Source organism: Coloeus monedula (genome assembly GCF_965178545.1).
Source record: "Coloeus monedula genome assembly, chromosome: 1".
NCBI classification, from domain to species: Eukaryota; Metazoa; Chordata; class Aves; order Passeriformes; family Corvidae; genus Coloeus; species Coloeus monedula.
Genome location: NC_138781.1, coordinates 111,178,969 through 111,200,238, shown reverse-complemented (window position 1 = coordinate 111,200,238; position 21,270 = coordinate 111,178,969). Strand labels below are relative to the sequence as shown.

The 21,270-nt window shown below is 39.2% G+C and overlaps 1 protein-coding gene across 1 annotated transcript in view; it reads right to left on the bottom strand.

The window, feature by feature from the left end:
- Positions 1-21,270, bottom strand: part of GREB1L (GREB1 like retinoic acid receptor coactivator) — a gene marked incomplete at its 3' end in the record, with an annotated part of 75,341 nt that overhangs the window by 28,372 nt on the left and 25,699 nt on the right. Inside the window, exons 6-15 of the mRNA XM_082293909.1 lie at positions 19,413-19,535; positions 16,088-16,225; positions 14,064-14,201; positions 13,622-13,741; positions 11,797-11,934; positions 9,819-10,004; positions 3,885-4,211; positions 2,904-3,032; positions 2,190-2,324; positions 68-265 (exon numbers count right to left, since the gene is read on the bottom strand). Of these exons, the coding sequence (XP_082150035.1) occupies positions 68-265; positions 2,190-2,324; positions 2,904-3,032; positions 3,885-4,211; positions 9,819-10,004; positions 11,797-11,934; positions 13,622-13,741; positions 14,064-14,201; positions 16,088-16,225; positions 19,413-19,535 (1,632 nt within the window). The remainder of the gene's footprint in view (positions 1-67; positions 266-2,189; positions 2,325-2,903; positions 3,033-3,884; positions 4,212-9,818; positions 10,005-11,796; positions 11,935-13,621; positions 13,742-14,063; positions 14,202-16,087; positions 16,226-19,412; positions 19,536-21,270) is intronic.

Below are 21,270 nucleotides of genomic sequence, written 5' to 3'. Positions count from 1 at the left end.
CCAGTAATGATGTAATCACATCACATACTCTGGTTTATCAGCCTGCTTCCCCTCCCCTCCCTTTTACCTGACTGTCGAATCCGTTGAAGGGTCTGTTGCACAAGGACTTCTGAACGGGGCACTATTACGATGAAGTCCACCTTGCTGAAGTGGCCCAGATCCAGGCTCTGATTGCCACTGTCTGCTATAGCACAAACCTGGGACAAGAGCTTTCTGGCAACTGTGAGCTGTGGCTGGTAAATGTGGAAGGTATCAACATCCAAATCTAGAGTGTGTTTGTTTGAAAAAGAAAACAAAACACAACAAGAAACATGTTTACTTTCCCACCCCCCCCAGCAAAACATTACCCTCCAAACCGCCTACCCTCTATTACCAGGAAAAAAAATCACTCACCAGAACAAATCTCAACACTCTGGAGAGTTGGGTCCAGATCACAAATGCTAACTTTCTTTCTTTGATCAAAATGTGGTAATATATCAGATGACCTCAAGTACAGCACTGTCCATTTTTTAAAATGCCCTAAGTGTTTTAAGGATTTTTAACAGTGCAACCCAAGGAAACTTCAATGCCAGCACAGTGAAATGAGTTCTGTTAAATGAACCAACACATACATAATATGCATGCACGTATATATATAAAGATGTGCATGTGTACACAGATAAAAAGAGCAGAGAGAGAGAGGTACAGAGCTCTAATGTTCTCCTGAAACAGATTTATTGAGACTTTATAAACCTCTGTGTAACACTAAATGCAGAGAACTGATAGACTGACCAGAGCACTCATATTTCCTCAAAATAAAAAGCAGGTTCCATTTCAGTATTTCCATTAAGTAAATTCTATGTCCAACAACCCATGCTTCATTAACCACTGAGTATTTTCAACTTGCAGATTATCAGATTAAATCCTATAATGGTATTACAGTTTTTGTTTATGGCATTTTTTCTACTGTGTTGGTTTTATACAGGGACATGTCTGTGTGTGTGTGCACACACACGTGCTTATCTCCTGTCCAAATGTGCCCCAGTGTCCATTTCAGTAGATCTGCTAGGGAAGAAAGGTCTCTCTCACTGCCTAGGAGACTTACTTCTTTATTTTTTTTATTCAGGCAGTTTCTCAATAGCTTCAACCACTGTACAGCCATATGTTAAAGACAAAATGATCTCAGAATAATTGTTTGAGAAAATATGAAGGTTTAAAAAAAAGCACACAGTAAGAAGACAAAAATCCCCAGAATCTAAAGATTATTCTCCCTTCAAATTAACCCCCTGAGGAAGCTCAAGACTCGGACTTGTACTCCTGAGGGTGCCAGAACAAAGTGCCTGGCAGCCCTTCTAGTTGGATCTCCTGATCCATGTGGAGACAATGAACCATTTTGCCTTCATTCATATATAACACCAAACTGATGAATTTAAGTTAACTAATATGAACTAAGAGCATACCTTTCATTCACAGAAAAAAGCTTTACCAGAGGTTGAATTTGCTTTGCTACTAGACCTGAAAGAATCTCAGTGTTCACAACAGCTCAATGTATCTTTTGTTGTTATTGTGATATGAAAGGGAAAGTATGTTTAGAACTCTGAATAGCTAAATAATTCTGGAAATTAGCAATTTTAGACAGGAAATCCTAGCTTATCTTTTGCACCTAAGCATCTTATCACATTATGCTGGATAAGACACATCTCAGATCAACAAATTACGGATTACACTTGCCAGGCACTTTCAGTCCAAGATCTTAAAACACATTCCCTAAAAGTTTAAGCCTCAGAGCACAAGTCTCTAATGCATATTACCAGGCAGGAGGACACCTGAGGAAATCAGGAGAACACAATTGCCCCCTGCCTTAAACTCAAGGTTACATTCCTTTTCTCGGTGCAAAAAAGATGAAATGAATCCACGCTGCCAGTGTTACAAAGAAACATCTTCTCTGCTTGGCCTGATGCCTAACAGAAAATCACATGTTTTAGCTTAGAAAATATAAAAACATCAGGGGAAAAAGGTTGCTGAGGGTTATTACAGAGATTTTCTGTCTCAGAAACTGCTGTATTGCTACACTTAGCTGGCAGTATTAGTATTTTAAGGTTGGCACACTGACTGCAAATGTGTCCTCAGATTCTTCTGAGGTGTATGCATTTTGACATTTAAATTAGACATTTAACACTTATTCCGTATCTTGCACGTAAAAAAATTACCTGGTTCTTGTGTAGAAACCATGGCAATTGCCTCCTGAGATGACACACACTCACTAACATCTCCATTAAAAGGAATAATGACACTTTCCCCTCGCTGCTGTAGCATCTTCTCCAGCAGCTTGTCCAAGTCATCACCTAGATAGGAATTAGCAACACCAAATTATCTGGAAACCATTTCAGACGAACGACATCAAATATTACATACACCCATCTTCTCACATAGCTGATGTCAAATCTGCACTGGGGCAAGGGGCTGGAGATACAGGGAAGAGAGAGAGGGAGAATACTTTTATCTACTGATTTACCAATTGGATTAATTAAAAAAAAAAAAAAAGGAACCACAGTTGTATAATTTCAGCTCTGTGGCTTTACAGCTACTGGTGACATCTGATGATTACAAAGAAACACACTATAAAACAACCTCTAAAACCTTGCTAGAGGTGCAAACTAGAAAACATTTGTGTACTTATGAGTGCCCTGCCGTTACATTTAACAGTGTTAAAAATGTTTTGCTGGAGGGTTATGAACTGCCACCGCACAGGTGAAGGAGACAAGCTCTCTTCCAGACGCAAGGAATGGAGAGAAGAACAGAGTGCCTCTCAATGAAGAGAGCAGAGATGTATCCATGTGTATTTTAACTGCTGAACAGGAGATACACCAACCCTGAAGACATGACTGTCTTTTCTAGAACTTCTGTTTCTTAGAATCACTTACCTAAAGATGTATTCTTGAAATGTGATGCCAGGAAACTAACTTTCCCTGTGATGAGCTCATAACTGATCTCTTTTAAAAATTCACTGGTGGTGAGCATGCTCTCTGCAAGTGCCCGAGATTGATACTGACCTGGAGAAGGGAGGGGAAAAGAGTGACAGCAAACCTTAATACAGTTTACTGTCAACACAACCTTTACATCTTAGAAGTGTGGGGCACTCTGATCTTCAATCATGGATCTCCACTGCCTTTACCCAGTAGACAGGGAGAGCAGTCTCTCAAGTCTACTTCACTAGTGACTGGAGAATTAGTTGATATAACTAATTTTAGCAGGTTCTTTGCTATTGCATATCATTTTGCATACTTGCACGACAAATGATATTCAAAGCAAGTATTTGTACCTTAGATGAAACAGAGGATTCTGGGTAAATATGGAAAACTAATTATCCCTAGTGTGTGGGAAAAAAGGTAAAAAAAGTTAAAAAATGGCATTACTGATTTATCTGCCTACAAAGGAAAGATGATTAGTCAAAGTTCATTTCCATCCAGACACACTCATTCACACAAAAACATCACAGCCAGTCACCAGTGCAGAATAAAAAGGATAAAAAGGAGGAAAAGCATGTTCTGATTTAAGCAGGTTGCAGAAGACTCTGCCACATAAAATATTGCAGTTGTTACATGAAACAAAGACAAACCAACTATTTTGCCACTGGGTCACTTCAAGATATTTTCTAAGGTAGTCACACAAACAGTAAAGTCTCAGGCCTCTCAAGAAGTAGTAATGACTAGCATAAAGACATTTTTCTAGATCCTCACGGACCTCAGTACTCCAAGTCTTGCTGAAGATACAGTAAACTGTGACACTGCAGTGCAACAATACAAAGAAGAATAAAAAGAACGAAAGGGATTTAAAAACTGGATCAATAACTCAAGAAAATTAATCTGGCATTGCCATTTGAAGCAGTCTGCAAATACACTTACCTAGAACCACCACACAGAATTCATTTCCCCTAATCTTTGATGCGCAAATGGCAACTACATAATCTGGAAGCTTTTGCTGATGTTTCATTTCATTGAGAGACCTCAAGGTCTCTGAGATGCCCTCTGCCAGGGAATTCTGGGTGACAACCACATGCACGAGGTCCCGGGACACACTAGCGATTAACCTGGCAAGCCAAGGGAGTTGACCTGGTGACACAGAGATACATTGTGCACTCATTTGCAAGGATCTCTCTCTCAGAGTAAACTCCTGCATAGCTTTCAACATGATCTGCTCAAATTCTTCCCTCAGGGGTATCTGGTCAGGACCTACAATGAAAACAAACAAACAGAAGAACAGTGTTTCATATAAAAATGTTATTGAACCAGGAACAATTACATGTCTGTCTTGATCTGACAAGCTCCTTCACCACATTTTTTAATATTTTAAAAAAACACTTGCTGCTCAATAGATATCTACCCACATTGCTTATTCTTGCTTTTTCATTTTAGAAATCTTTCTCTTCCACCATCATGCTTTTTTTCCCCTCTAAACAATGAGGTATTCCACCTCACTCCTAGCTTTCCTACCTTCAGCAACTGGTGGGACAAACAAGGGAGTGGGAAAATATGTGCCTTTTGCCTGGAAGAGAAGGATTAAGCATGCAGCCATATGTTTTTGCAGCAGAAAACCAAAATGCTTATCCTTCTAGCCTAATCACAGCCATGCAGCTTGACAAAGCCTATTAAGTGCCCTTTGCTTTGCTTTTTCTCATCATGCATACTAATCAACCAAGCATGGATGCAAATAAACATTTCTAACCTCTTCCTTAGTTAATTAAATTAATTTAGCAAATCTGCAAGCATCTAACATAAATAAGAATATGCAACTTTAGATCTACATTCCCCAGACCCCAAAAACTGTACTGTCAACTTGAACTGGAAAACAGAAACATAAACCATCCTGTCTTAGCATCAGTCCTCCAACTGAACTTCAATTAACATTCTGTTCAGTTAGCTTTGTCTCATTGTCAAACATATTCAGGAACAGTTAAAAACATTCATGAACACAGAGTAAAAAGTAACCATAGCGTATTTTGCCAAGATCTCGTATCAGTGCCAAAGGAGGCAGCTTCACACTTCAGCAGCTTGCTTTTCTATGACAAAACAGGGGGGTTTAAATATCAGAGATATGTGAAATACTGGGTTTGGTTTTGTTTTCTTTCCAGGCCAGGAAACAGAAAGGTTGTGTGAGAAACAGGGCATGGGTAAACAACCCACAGCACAGAATCTGTAAAAACTGCCACCTGTTGTCATTTTTGCCTTTTTGAGAAGTAACATATGGAAGGTGCCACCAGCCAATTACCTTAGAATGGTAAGACAACTATAGATTTGTAAGTGCAAGGCTGTTTTCATTTTTGATGCAAACTGAAAAATTCTGATGAGTCAAATTTAACACAGCATGAGCATAATTCTCTCTTTTAGAGTTCTCTTTTGGAAATGCATTTCTTTTCCCTTCTAAGAAAGCATCACGCATTCTAGGTCCTTGAAGATCTCAGAATTAAAAAAAACCCCTAGACATTTATCAGTAGAGAAGAATGTTCCTCTGCAGAAATAAAGTTTACCTAAAATATATCAGCCTGTGAAAATGATGCTACCCACTAAGAGAAATAAAAGCAAACTTTTCCTGACTGAGGGAGGCTACTTAGGAGACAAGCTCTAAATACAAGGGTCATCATGAATCCAAGAAGATTAAAATAATTGTACACATAGAAGGGCAGATTCTCAGTATGAGAATACACAGAATTTCACTCAGATTACTTATAAGAAAGTATGGCAGTCTTCCTTCACAACTATCCAGAAAAATAATGGAACTAATATCAGATGAGATGTAAGACAAAAGGATAGATACTGATTTTAATTGTGAACCATTTCCTAAAATATGTCTATGTTAAAAGGGAAGCTTATGGAAGCTTCTCTACAGAAATGAGCATGCAAATGATCATCTTGACTTCAAAAACAAAACTGCAAAATAAGCAATATCATAAAATATTAATATATGAGTTACATCTAGTTGGTGTCCAGTCAAAAGTGGTGTTCCCCAGGGCTCAGTGTTTGGGCCAGTCTGTTTAATATCTATACTGATGATATGGACAAGGGGATTGAGTGAGATTGGCTCAGTTGGTTAGAGCATGGTGCTAATAATGCCAAGGTAGTAGGTTCAAACTCCATATGGGCCATTCCCATAAGAGTTGGACTCGATGATCCTTACGGGTTCCTTTCAATTCAGAATACTATGTGATTCTGTATGAGAGCCCCCTTAGGCAGTTTGAAGGTGACAGAAGGCAGGAAGGCTCTGAAGAGGGATCTGGACAGGCTGGATCAATGGGCAGAGGACAATGGTATGAGGTTCAACAAAACCAAGTGCCATGTCCTGCCCTTGGGTCACAACAACCCCATGCAGTGCTCCAGGCTTGGGAAGAGTGGCTGGAAGGCTGCCTGGTGGAAAAGCACCTGGGGGTGTGGTTGATGGCTGGCTGAACATGATCCAGTATGTGCCCAGGTGGCCAAGAAGGCCAATGCCTGGCTTGCACCAGAAATAGTGTGGCCAGCAGGACCAGGGCAGGATCATCCCCCTGTACTCGGCACTGGTGAGGCCACACCTCGAGTGCTGTGTCCAGTTCCGGGCCCCTCACTACAAGAAGGACGCTGAGGTGCTGGAGCATGTCCAGGGAAGGGCAATGGAGCTGGGAAAGGGTCTGGAAGTCTTATCGGAAATGGGAGCTGGGGTTGTTTAGCCTGGAGAAAAGGAGGCCTGGGAGGACCTCATTGCTCTCTACAATTGCCTGAAAAGGAGGGTGTAGCCAGGTAGGGATTGGTCTCTTCTCTCAGGTAGCAAGTGACAGGACAGATGTAAATGGCCTCAAGTTGTGCCAGGGGAGGTTTAGATTGGATATTAGGATAAATTTCTTCACCAAAAGGGTGGTTAGGCATTGGAATAGGCTGCCCAGGGAAGTGGTGTATTCAGCATACCTGAAGGCATTCAAAAGACACCTGGATGGGGCAGTTGGGGATATAGTTTAGTAGTGAACCTCGCAGTGCTGGGTTAATGATTGGACTCGCTGATCTTAAAGGTTTTTTCAACCTAAATGATTCTATGCTGCTGTGATTTTATTCTATTATTCTGAACAGTTTAAGTCAACATATTCAAATGTCATCCACTTCTGGATGACACTCATTTCTGGGTAGACAAACTTCGGGGTGCATCCCACAGAGGATACTTCTCCAACCATCTAAGACAGGAGAATTGCTGGAATAAGCTCTTGCTTTGAGCTTTTGACCATCCCTTCCACTCAAGACAAAGCCTTGCTCTTGCCTTGAGTCTGGATGTGCATTTGGATATTAAAACTACAAAACACCTCTGGGTGTCACAGCATACAACATATATGGTCAAAATGATTCAAATGTACCACAGCAAGAGAGAAGGGAGATGATTTCAGAATTCTAAACAGGTGGTATAACAAAGGATCCAGAAATCTCCTTCAACCAGAACACAGACCACCTCAGCACTGCACAGGCTGAGATTGTGTTTGTAGAAATGGCAGTGGAATTGTAAAAAGCTGACAATTGCAGATGGTGGAATGTAACCCATACTGCAAATATGGGCATTCTGATGTATAAAAACAAAGCTTGAGAATACCTCACCATGAATGTTGCCAAAGATAACAAATGTTAAATCTGAGTAAGACCACGAGGCAGACTAAAAAAAGCCCACTAAAATCAAACACATTCCTGTATCTTTTTTTACTTATTCCTTTATCACAGTCAGTGGAATTTATTTATAGCAACGCTATGGCTTACAATCCCAGGTTTAACTATGTATAGTCTTGACAGAAGATTTAAAGCATCAGAAATGCATTTGGTTTTTTTGCTTTGATTTGTAATATCATCATGAGTTGCTCAGCTGACTTCTGAAAACACAACAGCATCATCCTACAATTAATGTCATAATTTTACAAGAAAACTGATAGGAATTCTCAGCTATATCCTTTTTTTTTTTTCAAAAAAGGAGCATTTCCATAGATAATATTCTTATCATCTGTGATCACAGTCATCTGGAAATATATTTTGTACAAGTAGTGAGATCTGAAAAAAATTAGGCAAGATTCTGTCTTTCATGCTTTTGCCTACTTTTTTATCTTTGCCTTTATCTTACTCTTTTGCAATGTACTCTGGAGAAAAGAAAAACATTTTAGTCCTACTTTCTCAAGAAAAAAATTAGGCTTACATGAATAAATTGTTAATTTATATGTGCATTTGTCTCTTCTTGTCAAACACTTTTGAAGCTGGCTGCCCTCCCATCATCTTTAATCTGCTTTGATTTAACAAAATGGGACAAAGGCTACAGTTCAGTGCAGCTGTCACAATTCCAACAGTTTTAAGTTTACAACAATATTCAAACCAGCAACATGTTTTGATCCTCTCCTCTACAGAATGTTTTTACTTTTCTCCTCATTAGGCTCTTTCATCTTACAGTGCTGACACCTGTCTCCACATAAGGTCAAATAGGAAACTATTCAGCATTGCACAGCTAAGAACAAAAGCCAAACTAAACACCTGCTAATAAGGGAACTGCTTTACGCTGAAGGCACAGTGCTTGATAAACACAGTTCAGCTACAGAAGCTTTGCATGAAGCCTCCTCTAGTTTGCAGCAAGTATGGACCTGCTGCATCCATCTAAAGTTAGACTTGCTCATAGAGTGTGATTCACTAACTCACAAGCTTCAGTAAATAGTTTCTTTTTAATTAATTGGAAATGCTGTTATCAGCTGGCTACAAATTTGCAAACTTCCTCTATCAATCCAGAACTGTGTGAAGCACATGGTTTTAACATGCAGACTCTACAAACTTCCCAATAAATGTCAAACAACAAATTTAAGCCCACGGAAAGAAGGTAACAGAAAAACATCCTGTAAAAAATTAAGAAACCCTCTGTCAGCTCAAACAAGGCATCCAATGGACTACTGAGGCAGAGAATGATAAATAAAGCTAACAGGTCACTTAGAGAGTAAATGGTTTGCTGCAGTTCTGTAAGAGACAGGAAGGAAAGTGCAAGCACTCAGGGGTGAAACCTGCAAGGAGCACATTTGCTCCCCAAATTGTAAGGTTATCAGCAGTTGTGCTGCTTTTGGAACACCTGCATATTTCATACCATTATGTATTACAGATGCACTGTGCTCTTCCCAAAAGTAACTTCACATTCCTGTATGGTAAGTAGCATGTTTTCAAATACAAAAGTTAGTGTGAGACTGCCATGGAAGTTTCCCAACACTATCCCTCCATTATTAACTTCTAAAACCTTGCTGTTACCACTGCTCTTTTTACTCTAAGGTAGGGAAAATTACTGGACCTGCAATAAGAGGAAAAAAAAATGTGGCTTGCTTGTTTGCCCTCAAACTTGCAAAAAGTCCATTTAAAAACATTTACAAGAATGAGATATTCACTGAATCACTTGCCTTAGTCTGAATAACAAATGTGGTTTTCATGTAAACAGTGCTGTCACCAAAACAATGACAACCATCACACATCTGCCAGCGTTTGCCACAAAACTGAATAAAACAGACCGAGTGTCCTTAGAAAGGGCTGTGATAACTGATGGTTTGATACCCTAAGCAAATGAGTTATCTGCATTGCAAATCCATTTCACAAAGGTGACCTGGTCAATCCCCATATGGAGAGCAGAAGCAGTATCAGCCTTCAAATTCACTTCTTCCGTTTCAGGAACGAAGTGGCGAAGTCACACACACTAGATGGAGCCACTTGCCTCTTCCAGCCACAAAAGTAGCCAGAAAACTGGCCCTAAAAGGGACATAAAGAAGGTATGGAGAAAAAAGGACAGTCACAAATAAAACCAAGTGCTTATGACAAATTGCTTACCTAGTTGGACAAGATATTGAATAGTTAGAAGTATCATGTTCTCCACACTTAGCAGCTGACTGCTGGACAAACCCAAGAGATCCAAATCCTTGTTTTCCAGCTGAGGAATCTTGTAGCAGTTCACCAGCAAGGGACTTACAACAATATCACCAACATTTCCATAGAAATAAGGTAAAGTGCCGTAGCCTATGATAAAAGAAACAAAAAAACCCCATAAATTCACAAAATTTGCCATTACATGGAATCTTGCACAATGATACATTTCCAAACTTCTTCTTAAAGCTGTCTGGCAAAATACATTGCATCAATGACTGGTTTTGGCATCACAATTGCTTAAAAAATAAATGATAGGCCAGGGATCCTCTGCTGTGCTTTACAACAAGTGATCACATACATTTGCAAGAACTATCACTAACTGCATGCTAGCAGCATAATAATTATTGTTATCCAAATACAGATGAGAATATTATCTATTTGGACCTTAGCCTGACCCTTAAATACAGATCCTCTATAATATAGTGTACAAAGAAGAAAAATCAATGAAAGTAAAAGTACATTAATCTTAACATTATAAAAGCAGCATTAAGTCACGTTAGCATTGATTCAGCTGCTGTGGTATTGCTGTGATTGATTTCACTTTTTTGCCACCTTTCCATTCAGTTTTCATAAACAAGTAAAATAAACATCGACAACTAAATATGCTATTCTGTAAGGTAAAGCACATGAGCACAGGCTAACTCCTCTTTTCCTTCAGAATGTTTTTCGTTTCAAAAAAAAACATTTCCACAGAGATTTTGCCAAATCTATCCTTTTGGGTACATCTGGTTCTGTACTATTAATAGGACGCTGTTTCTCAGGGCCACTAACATTTAGCCTGACTGAGGACTTAATGGCAGCTCTCCAAGAGCCTAAGGGCTGCATTCAATTTGCACTTAAGCTGATGGCTGTAGGCACCCTCATCTTTAATAAGGAAGTGTTTCTCTGAAAACCATTAGAGCACCATGCTAGAGCTTTATAATCGGCTTCCAGAAAACACCAAGCAAAACAAACCAGAAGCGTAACCCTATCCTTGACAGATTTACTGGTGTAGATGGCCCTGCTAATTCTCCAGGAATTGTGTGTATTAAAATTATCTGTGCAAGTGAGGACTTTGAGAACTTCTCCATTTCTCCAGGAATGGTAAATTATTTCATGGACTGTACTGATAGGCATGTTCTGTTGACACTGAAGCTACTTTATATGACCATCTACACTACATTGGACCTAAAGGAAGTTTAGGGTCAAAATAAAATCACTCAATGAAATTTCGGCAGCATTAGCTGACCCATCTTTTTTTACACAGTATGCCCAAATAGCTCAGGTTGAAAGGAATATTCACATTGAAAGTCATACTCTTTAAATAAAAGCATTGTCTTTCTAAGGGTTAACAGTGTACTTTATATAGCTAAAGGATTTTAAAAGCCTGAAGCCTGATCTGTTATCTCAATTGCTTACAAGAACTATGGACTATAAATGACAAAAAGTTAGCATGATTTACTTCTGTTTAGTCAGTACAAATCAATTTTCTGGTTCTCATGTAGAATTCTGGGCCTTCAAGATCTGAACTATAAATCCTGCAGGAAACATTTGCTTAGTTTATAGTTTATACCGGAAAGCTATTTTCATTACTTGGAAATATTTCTCTTCTTGGGTTTTATAAAAATCTTATTTGTATAAAACTTAGATTTGGCCAGTGGTTCTGCATAAATCTGACCTAGTGGTGACCTCTTTGCAAATCAGGTTCTCCAAAAATTGCCTGACTCTTAGTTTTAAATATTGAGCAACTAAGGGAAACTATCTGTGACAAACCGACTTTGTATTGTACTGAACCAGTACAATACCGTTGCCAGAACCAACAAAAATAAACAAAACCCCCTTTCTGCTGGGGATCATGGAGTAGTACAAAATGCAGCATTTGATTCCCCAGTGTAAGACTTACCTATCAGAATCACTGGTCTGACTCCCGAGTTATTCAGCAGGTTTTCAGGAACTATTACAGTCTCCCCTGCTGGGATGGGTTGAGGCTGTAAAATTCCAGTTAACATGGATTGAGGAACTGGGACTGACAAAAGAGGCTCTATAAAATAAAGAGAAACTTCCATTACTAAAAAGGCTCATACTGTGATTTGGCCTTATGAACAAATAAGAAAAAAATTACTGCAAATCATTAACTGTAATAAAATTCAAAAGGTCTCTGCATTTCCTGCTATAGTTTTAAGTAATTTAAATGAAGAGCCTGTATCCTCCTGTAGCCCCACCCCTAAAATAAAACTTTTTCTGACCACTGTATTGTTGGTGAGAATGAGAGAGCAAAACACAGGTTTGAATATGCATCTTTAAACAAAGCCAAGTACTAAGCCAAAAGGCCACCCCTCAATACTGCCTCTCAATACAAGAGAACAAACTGCTTCAACCTACAGTATATGTAGATAAGAAAAATAAAAGCAGGCCAGAATCTCAAAGCTGCCCTTAGATAGTTACTACAATGATAAAAAGCAGGCTTTACTCATGAAAGAGCATGAGCAGCTTTCATAAGTAAAGGAAACCAAGTATAAGAATTTTGTAATCTGTAATCAGGTTTCAGAGTAAGGCCTGCTTCACAAGTTTCTTAGGCTTCATTTGGTGGTTTTCAACCACTTTTTCAAACCATGCCATCAAAAGAAAAACATCAAAGGCAGGATGAATGAATGCATATGTTTTACCAGGAAAAACTGTTTATCAACAGAAAAAAGTACTACCAAAGACTCATAGAAAATGGAGTACACAACAGAGGTAGCAGATTAGTGGAGACAAACTCAACAAAAAGGGGAGATTGCCTTATATCATGTCTCTTCAGCAGATTTCTGAAGATAGAAACTGACAAAAGCTGCAATTTGAGTTGTTCAGGTAAGCAGGCCTGCACTACCACCTAACCCTTCCTCCTGTGATGAATATCTCTGAAAATAATTTCAAAATATCTCCATACCAAGCCCTCAAAAGCAGAGTTAAAAATACATTGTGCATGTTGACATGGCTTTTTTCATCCCTTGGATGCTTATTCGCTCACTCCATAGAGAGAAGAGTAAGTTACTGCTTTACAAAATATACTTAATCTCACAACTGAAAAGTACTCAAATAGTGAACAGTTTTATTAACAGTTATAATACAGAGGTATCCACATGGATATCGGTGAGTACTCATAAGGAATTCCATGTCATGATATTAAGCTCCTACAGCTTTTCCATGCACAGCTAATGTTTGGTCTCACTGTCTGATTTTAACCGAAGATGACATGGTGGTTATCAGTGTCCTTTGTTAGGCCAAAATTATATAAAGCTGTTTTTCCCATGAAGAAACAGAGTGTACAGTTTCTGTATCATCCCATACCAGACTGGGCACAAAAATCAAGGTGAAGGCTAATGAAAATCCTTTAAGTATATTCATATATCCATACACCTGCACAATTTTGGAACAACTGAGTTACAGTTGGGAGACTGTGGATTTCTTTTAGCTTTATATTTTTAGTAATATTACTTGCAACTTCCTTTCCTCTCTCTCCCACAGTAGTTTTACTTCCCATGTCACATCTTAGATTACAACAACAAGCACCAGGTAATCATGTGTGCTTCTCTGGGGCACCTGAAAAACTCTCCATGGTGTTCTTAAAGACTTCGACAAGATCAGTTATGTTTGCTGTGTACCACGTAAGAGGTGCAGCACAGGGCTGCTGGGCTTTCTGAGTTCACACTTAAACAAAAAACTTCTTGGTAACATTCAAGCTTTACCTGTTCTTGTCGAAGGCCGGATTGCAGGAACAGGTACTGCTAAACCAGGAGGTGGGACTGGGGACCCAGGAGACCATCCTCGGTGACGTTTCTTCGGTGGTCCAGAACTGGACATAGATGCTGGAAGGAAAGGAAAATGTAATTCTAAACCCTGTCCTCCCAGATGACCAAATTCCAGCCCACAGTCCATTTCCCACTGGTGTTGGGTGGTCATCACAGAGCACCAGAGGCTCATACCTAGATTTACATGAAACCAGACTATGATGTGAAAAATATTGTTACCTGTGTTAAGCATTATCATTAATGGTCATGCCGAAAAGCAAATGGATCTGTAAAGACTGAATGGTAGGAACAGCTACAATCAGAAGAAGAACAAAATCACAAATTTCAAGCTCAACATCCCATGCAGCTTAGAATAAAAGAACAGAGAGGTTTTCTTTACCTTGGTCTCCAGCTGCACAGCCAGGACTTGGAGATGTTGAGTGAGGCAGTGGCCGAGAGACTGTAGAACTCAATGCGTTATTTCTTCCTCCATTAGCGTTTCCATTAGCAACATCCGTGGCACGCAGTGAAAGAGGAGCTGAGTATAATAAAATACAGAGTGTGTGGCTTTAGACAATCTTGAAAACAAACAAACAAAATAATACAGCCACACACAGACATAAAAGAACAGGGCAAGATGCATCACTGAAAAAAAAACATACTCCAGAGAAAGCATGAAATGTACTCGGCAGAGAAACATTTGGGCACAGATTGAAAAATCTGAGCCTTGAAAAAGGGTGTCCAGATTTCAAGGTGGGGAGAGATAGGTGGAAGAAAAAAAAACCAAAAAAAGCCCCACCAATGTACAATATAAAATCACACAAACACAAAACTATTGGGAATTTGTGGCACATTTTTTTACACAGTGAAATCTTTTTTGAAACAGATGTCGTGAATTCAGTTTGTAAACATTTCTAAGCCGCTTGTGTGTATCTACATCATTTCCCCCCAGTCATCCATATGCCATGCACAGTAATTCACTACAGGGCTCTCATCTAAAGCCTTAGCAAAGGACACTGGGCAGGGGACGACAGGGCAGTTTGCTGCAAAGTGTACATGGCCTGAACATTACTAAGGCAAACCATGCTTAATTTTGCTACCTCTGCCTAGGGTGATCCTCCAGTCCCAGCAAGCCTGACACTCTAGCACAACCTGCTGTATCCAAGCCACAAAATTAAAGTACAACAACAGATGATCACAAGAAGTTACCATCACTTGTCTGAACTCATTCTCATTCTTTTTCAGAACCCAGTTTTTGCAGAATGAAAAAAAAATGGCATAAACTGCACAGAGCCAGTGGAAACTACAGCTCCTTGCTGATATTGGCCAGCTCCACAAGGATGTAGCTCCCAGGAACATATTCCAGGAGCAACACCAGGAGATGATGCAGCAGCTTGCTGATGGCAGCTGCAACAGGAAGTGTTAGAGATGTGGGTATTTGGCTTAAAACAATGCTACTCTCCAGCTGCAGACATCCAAATAAATTCTGACACAAAACTCTCTGGTTGCCAATTACGAAACATGAGTAACCTCACTTGCCCATTGTTAGCTCCCCATTTGTACTCTGAGTCAACAATTTCGTATGGACATATATGGTGGACATGGGTCAGTTACAGAAGTGGTTGAAAAGCTGGGAAGAAATAAAATCACACAAGTATGGAGGGGGAAAGGGTATTTTACACACATAACTGTTAATGATTTATTAGATACAGCATAATATTATGTACCGTAACAGTATATATTGTATTAAATAGCAGATGTAATACGTCATGTATAAAGTGTAATACTCATGTGCATATACAAACCAAATAAATGGATATATTTTCTTGTTCAAGCATACTGTCCTGCAATAAGTGTGATGCTATTTTTTTTATTATTGCTTAAAGACTAAAGTAAAAAACAATCACATTATCACAAGAGTGTCAGGGAGAGACTTAGATGTCGCAGTTGAGGGTTATAATTTATTAAACACACAATACAGAAATAAGCAATTAAAACACCAGAGATATTAAAATTCCTTTAAATTAGACTAAATTCCACTGAATTTATGTTGAGGAACTATAACTGCTAGAAATGCAGAACTACACACAGCTCTCAATTACTGAGGCAAGAATCAGTGTGATATCAAGAGGTGACATTTATGCTCTCTTACATATCTTAGGAAGTGCAGAGAGAGATATCACATGCACTCCTACCAGTATGTTAAGTCTGAAAGCCAAGGTGAGACTGAAGCTTGGGGACAGTAATAACTGCAAAAATTTCTGTGCCAAAGACTGCAAGAATATGAGAGTTCTGGAGAATGCTAGTGAATGTTTCCCTTTCCCACCGAAAAAATTACACTCTCTTTTCTTGGCTCTTAAGCTGATGATTCCCTGATGATTCCCTGATGATGGCTCTCAGGTGCTTTGGAAAGCAAAGCCATACCTGCAGCAAATGCCTTTCCTACGAGCTGTACTGACAGAGCCAGAGGTTTCACCACGTTCTTGGTCCGGGATGGGTCTTGTGTTCCACTTAAGTTAACAGCAGCAGAAGATGATTTTGCTGGACTGAATATTGAAGAATCTGAGAATATAAGTTGTTTAATTAATGATTAAAAATTATATATATATATATATAATTTTTATTATATACACATTTATCTAAACTCACCTATGCACAAATTGCTAACAATTTTTTTACACTCCTAAGAAATTACCATGTATCTTTCAGGAGGTATAACAAACGTTTTACTGGGCTTTTCTATTTCTTACAATCTACTGAATCCATGAATGATCTCTTCCACAATATTTTGCACTCACACACACATTAAAAAAATATTTTAACCGTAGAAGGGGCTATCTCACTGCTCCTCAAAATGGCTTCATAGAATAGGCAAGTAAACACAATTATCTCATGGTTCACATGAGGAAGCTAAGACAAAGAGCTTATGTAACTTGCAGAGAGCAAGCATAGGGAATAAGCACTGGAATAAGTTGCCTAAAGAGGTTGTGGAATCTCCATCACCTGAGATTTTCAACAACAAGCCACTGAGTCTCTGTCAGACACAGCTGAGCTTGACTAAGGACAGAAAGAAAATGAACCCAAAAACATAGCCTCCTTACAGCACTACTGTCTATAAAACTACAAAAAGCACATACCCATTTATAAATCTGGGTAAAAAATTAAGGATGTTTGAGCCCAAACTCTTTGCATGAATTAACAAACTTCTTAGAGCACTTTACCAAGGCTAAAAATGATAAATCTTATTTTATAGAAGGATAAACTGAAGAACAAACAAATTTTAATATTTGCCCAGTATAAAACTGATTCCAAACCTCTAAGCATGTTAAGTCCCTTTAACATCAGGCATTTCATAGCTATAATTTACTTCAAGAAAAAATTGGCATTTGGATGCTGATACACTGGCAAATCCAAATTCTTATAACCAGAGTGAAAGAATATTAACTCAGCATCTGTCCAGAAAGTAGTTTGCAAGAAGTAGGCAAAGTAGGCTAAGTTCACCTACAGATGTCCTAGTAAAACAGCCAACTAAAGAAAACAGAAGACAAAGACCACCTTGATCTGCCAAACATATTCACCCTCAGGCCACACACCATTTGGTGAAGGAGGGTGGGAGGAAGCTCTGCTTTGCCAGACAGAGTAACTGACATGAGGAACAAACACAGAAGCCTCTGCTGCTGCTGCCTCACCAGAAAACCTTGTCCATGTTCACAGGAAATAGGCTGAATGGCTAACAAAATACACCACCAGGTCAGGGCCTTTGGAGGGAGATGCTGGTCTGTCATTAAATAAGGTGTAGCAAATATGTAGTGTTAAAGGTTTCATCAAAGTAAACTGTCCAGAAGCTTTGGGTATTTCCCCCCCCCCCCCATCTCTAGTTCTAATACATTTTCTTGAAATTTTATCTGTGAATGTGGATGTGGCTGGTATATGTTTAAACACCACACTAAGCAGGACTTGTTATTAACATACCAGTTATTAAAATTCTTTATTTTTCTCTTGTAAAGCCTTGTTTCTAGCTGCTTAACACCTGAATTGAACTTTCCCCTCTCGAGTGTCTGCCTAAAACCGAATTTTTGATACTGTTTGCCCATAACTACCTACATGTATCTTACAGAACTCAGAGACTGAACTGCTCACCAGAAATAGTTACACTACTTTTAAAGGGAAAAAAGGGTATGAGTTGATGATGTACTGAAAACAATTTCAGAAAACAACCTGCTAATAAGTAGTCCTGTTTTAAAACAACCGAGAAGCAAACACCAGTAGAAAGAGCTATGCAAAATCTAGAAGAGAAAAAGTCAGAAAAGCTCTCCATCATAGGTGACACGTCAGAATTTATGCCACTGAATAAAGGGTGCTTTTCCCCCTTCTCCCAGTCACAGGGAATTCATGTGTATGTATGTGACATTATCTTCACTAGAAGATAACAGCAGAAGGAGATGAAAAGGTTTTGACAAGCCTGACCTAGGAGTACAAACAGTGACACATAGAAACACCAAGCAGACTGAAAATGGCAGGGAGTGATAAGGAGAAAGCCATATATGAAAGGTGTATCTATTAACTTGGCAGATACAATAGAAGACAAAGCTGTGTAAATATTAGAATTCTTGTTGTTCCAAATAAATAGGTTCTCATGCATCTGCACAGTTCTCATGCCTGAATCTGGAAGCCAAGGGATCATGCAATGAAATGCAGATGTGTTTAAACCACACTGTCATTAATTCTACCCAAAGCCTAAAGCATTTAGCTTCTTCGACAGGGACAGGGACAACCACCTGAGGGAAGTGCCTCTGAACATACTAATCAGTGACTACAATTTCATATGAATGTCTGTGTTCAGCTTTTGTTTGTTATTCCTTTTAACAAACTTTCTAAGTGGAAAAAGTATTTTAACCATCTTGCTTTATATCTGCATTTCATATTCCTCTAAAGAAATAAATGCTTTCAGACATTCATAGCAATAACAACAATTAACAGGCCATTTTCTCCTGTTTTTAATTTTTCAAGAAATAGCAGAACAGACACAAAAACATACAACAGCATAGATTCAGTTGCAATAAAGCAATGAGGAAAAAAGCTCAAACAAAAGCACTTTGTCTACTTGCAGTAAATAAATAAATACATGAAATTAAGATGCTCTTCTTTGTCAGTCAATGTCTATCTGACTTTTATAGTTTCTCCTTATTTAAGTGTAACATTAATAGCTTTCTAGAATAGTTGTGAGAGACCTGTTAGCTCACAAAACACAAACCCACTGTATGCATATGGGGAAATTGCTATATTAAGTACACCTTTGTGTGCAATAAAATTTAAATAAATAAGGAAATAAGCAAGTAAATAAAATCAAATCTGGTCCCTCTCCTTAAAAGGAGATTATTCTCCTTTTTAAGACAAATAGCCTAGTTTATATACTAAGTAAACACTTCCCTATAAATGTGTAATTGAAGTTTTTTGAGATTCACAAAAAAAATTAACGAAACAAAGACAGGGAGGCACAGAATCAAATAAATTAATAAAAAAATCATTTAATACTTTAAAATCAATTGTTGTTTTGAGACTAATCTAACCTTCAGCCTCACCTGGGTCTTAACCTTTGCCAAAGCAAATTTTGAAAGGCATCCTCTCCAGTGTAATCTATACATGGCTCAAGGTAAATACCCAGTTGTTTACAGCATCCCTGACCCACCAGTGTCTGAGGTAACTTACCACCCCCAATGGTTATCTTTACAGCACTTTCAGCTCCTACCTGTCTGAGTGAACCCTGATTTGTATCCATTAGCTGATCCACCCTCTGGGGTCGTGGACGGTGACACCGAAGGATTTGGTTTAGCAGAGAGGCTAGCAGCAGATGATTGCCTGCTTCTACATTCTGCAAACGAAGCAGCTACAGTACATATTAACAGGGCCTGCCTTCCAGCAGCAAAGTTCAGCAACGCAGTGGTGAAAGGTGACAAAATGTTGAGAGCATACACAGAGCACGTACAACAAACAGCGGCAAATGGCAGCATTCAACGAAAATACGGATTCACAGTTTAGTCAACTTTGTCTTCTAATTAAGAAAACCTCCCTTGGGGCCACTCAGAGGGCCAGGCAAATACAGACCAGATGCTGCAAAATGGCAAGAGCCCTCAGATCGCAGCTTCCAAGAGACTTGAAGGTATTGGACATGTCCCACAAAACACTCAACGACTTCTGTGGCACAACCTGTACACAAACCGTCATATGCTGCCCTTTAAAAGGAGAAATTGTGCTGAAACCCAGATTCTTAATATGCCTTCACAAACCTTCAGGGAGATCTCAGCACTATGAGTGTCTGTCTAGATGAAAATTGAGTTGAGGGAGGAGAAAAGCACACATTAATCCATTTTTAAAACTGACATCTAATCAGGATTTTTTTTTTAAGAGAAGAGGGTGTTTAAAAGCACTCTTCTTCTAATTAGACCTATAATGTAAGTGAAGTGTGAAAGATTACCACATGCATTGCAGCAATACAGGGATAGAACCTATCAAAGTAATGCCCATGAGGTTGACTCTTGGTTGATTTTTCTAAACTTCCATGGGTGCTCAGAACACTTGCAATTAGCATACAACCAAAAGTGAAACCAGTATCTGCTTCTTCCACATGTGCATTACTCCTGACTGCATTTACCAGGACACACACCAACCCCAACTGCACGAGCGTCAGGGAAGGGTTCCAGAAAAAAGATGCCAAAAGTAAAATAAGGTTTCCTTTGTCTGTATTTGGAATTTCACTACCAAATAAAATATTTGTGTCATTTTTGTGAAAAATGCTGTTGAAAAGCCACATCCACTTTAAAGCAGTAGTTAATTGTCCTTGTAACGGAGAAAAGCAGCTGAAGCCAGGATCCCTTTGAACCACTAACTGATACAAACTATAATCACTCATACTGCTCGGAGATAACCATCTCTTTCTGGTGTCATGCTGCTATTCACATGAGGATGTGACTCTTCAGATGTCTGTCAGTCCTCCTGCAGAGCTTCCCCTCTTCTCACATCAACCTTTCTGGAACAACAGGGGCCAGATGGAACTCTGTCTTCAGTGAGTGAGACCGCAGATGAAAAAATCAGGCAGTCTGCATATAAACCAACTAGGTAGATAGTGAGTAGGTAAACCATGCTTTCCTTGAGTCTTTGCACGGTTCTAGCTCCAAAAACCTGCATCCTCCAATAAGAGACCCCATGGCTACTTTGCCTTGGGTTCACAAATGTACCCTCTTGTGGCACATAATATCGCACAGGCTGCTCTGGTAGAAGGTAAGAACAAGTGTAAAACACTGCAAATGGCAGGACAACCCAAGTTTTTTCTTTCCCTGAGATCACCGACCTGAGCTTTTTAAATCTTACAGCATGCTAGCTATCCTCAGGCATTTGACAGATTGAATTGCACCTGCTAAGATGAGTATCAATGGAAAAGCAATGTTGCAGCCCTGGCTGTGAGTCACTTTGCTTCAGGCACATACAAGAATCATCAGAGTGAGTAACCCTTTTTTTCTACCAAGATGACTGCACAGTCTAAGATGGGCAGATCTAGGGCTCCCACCAAAAGCATGGGGAGATGGAAGAGTGTTTACAACCGCATGGTT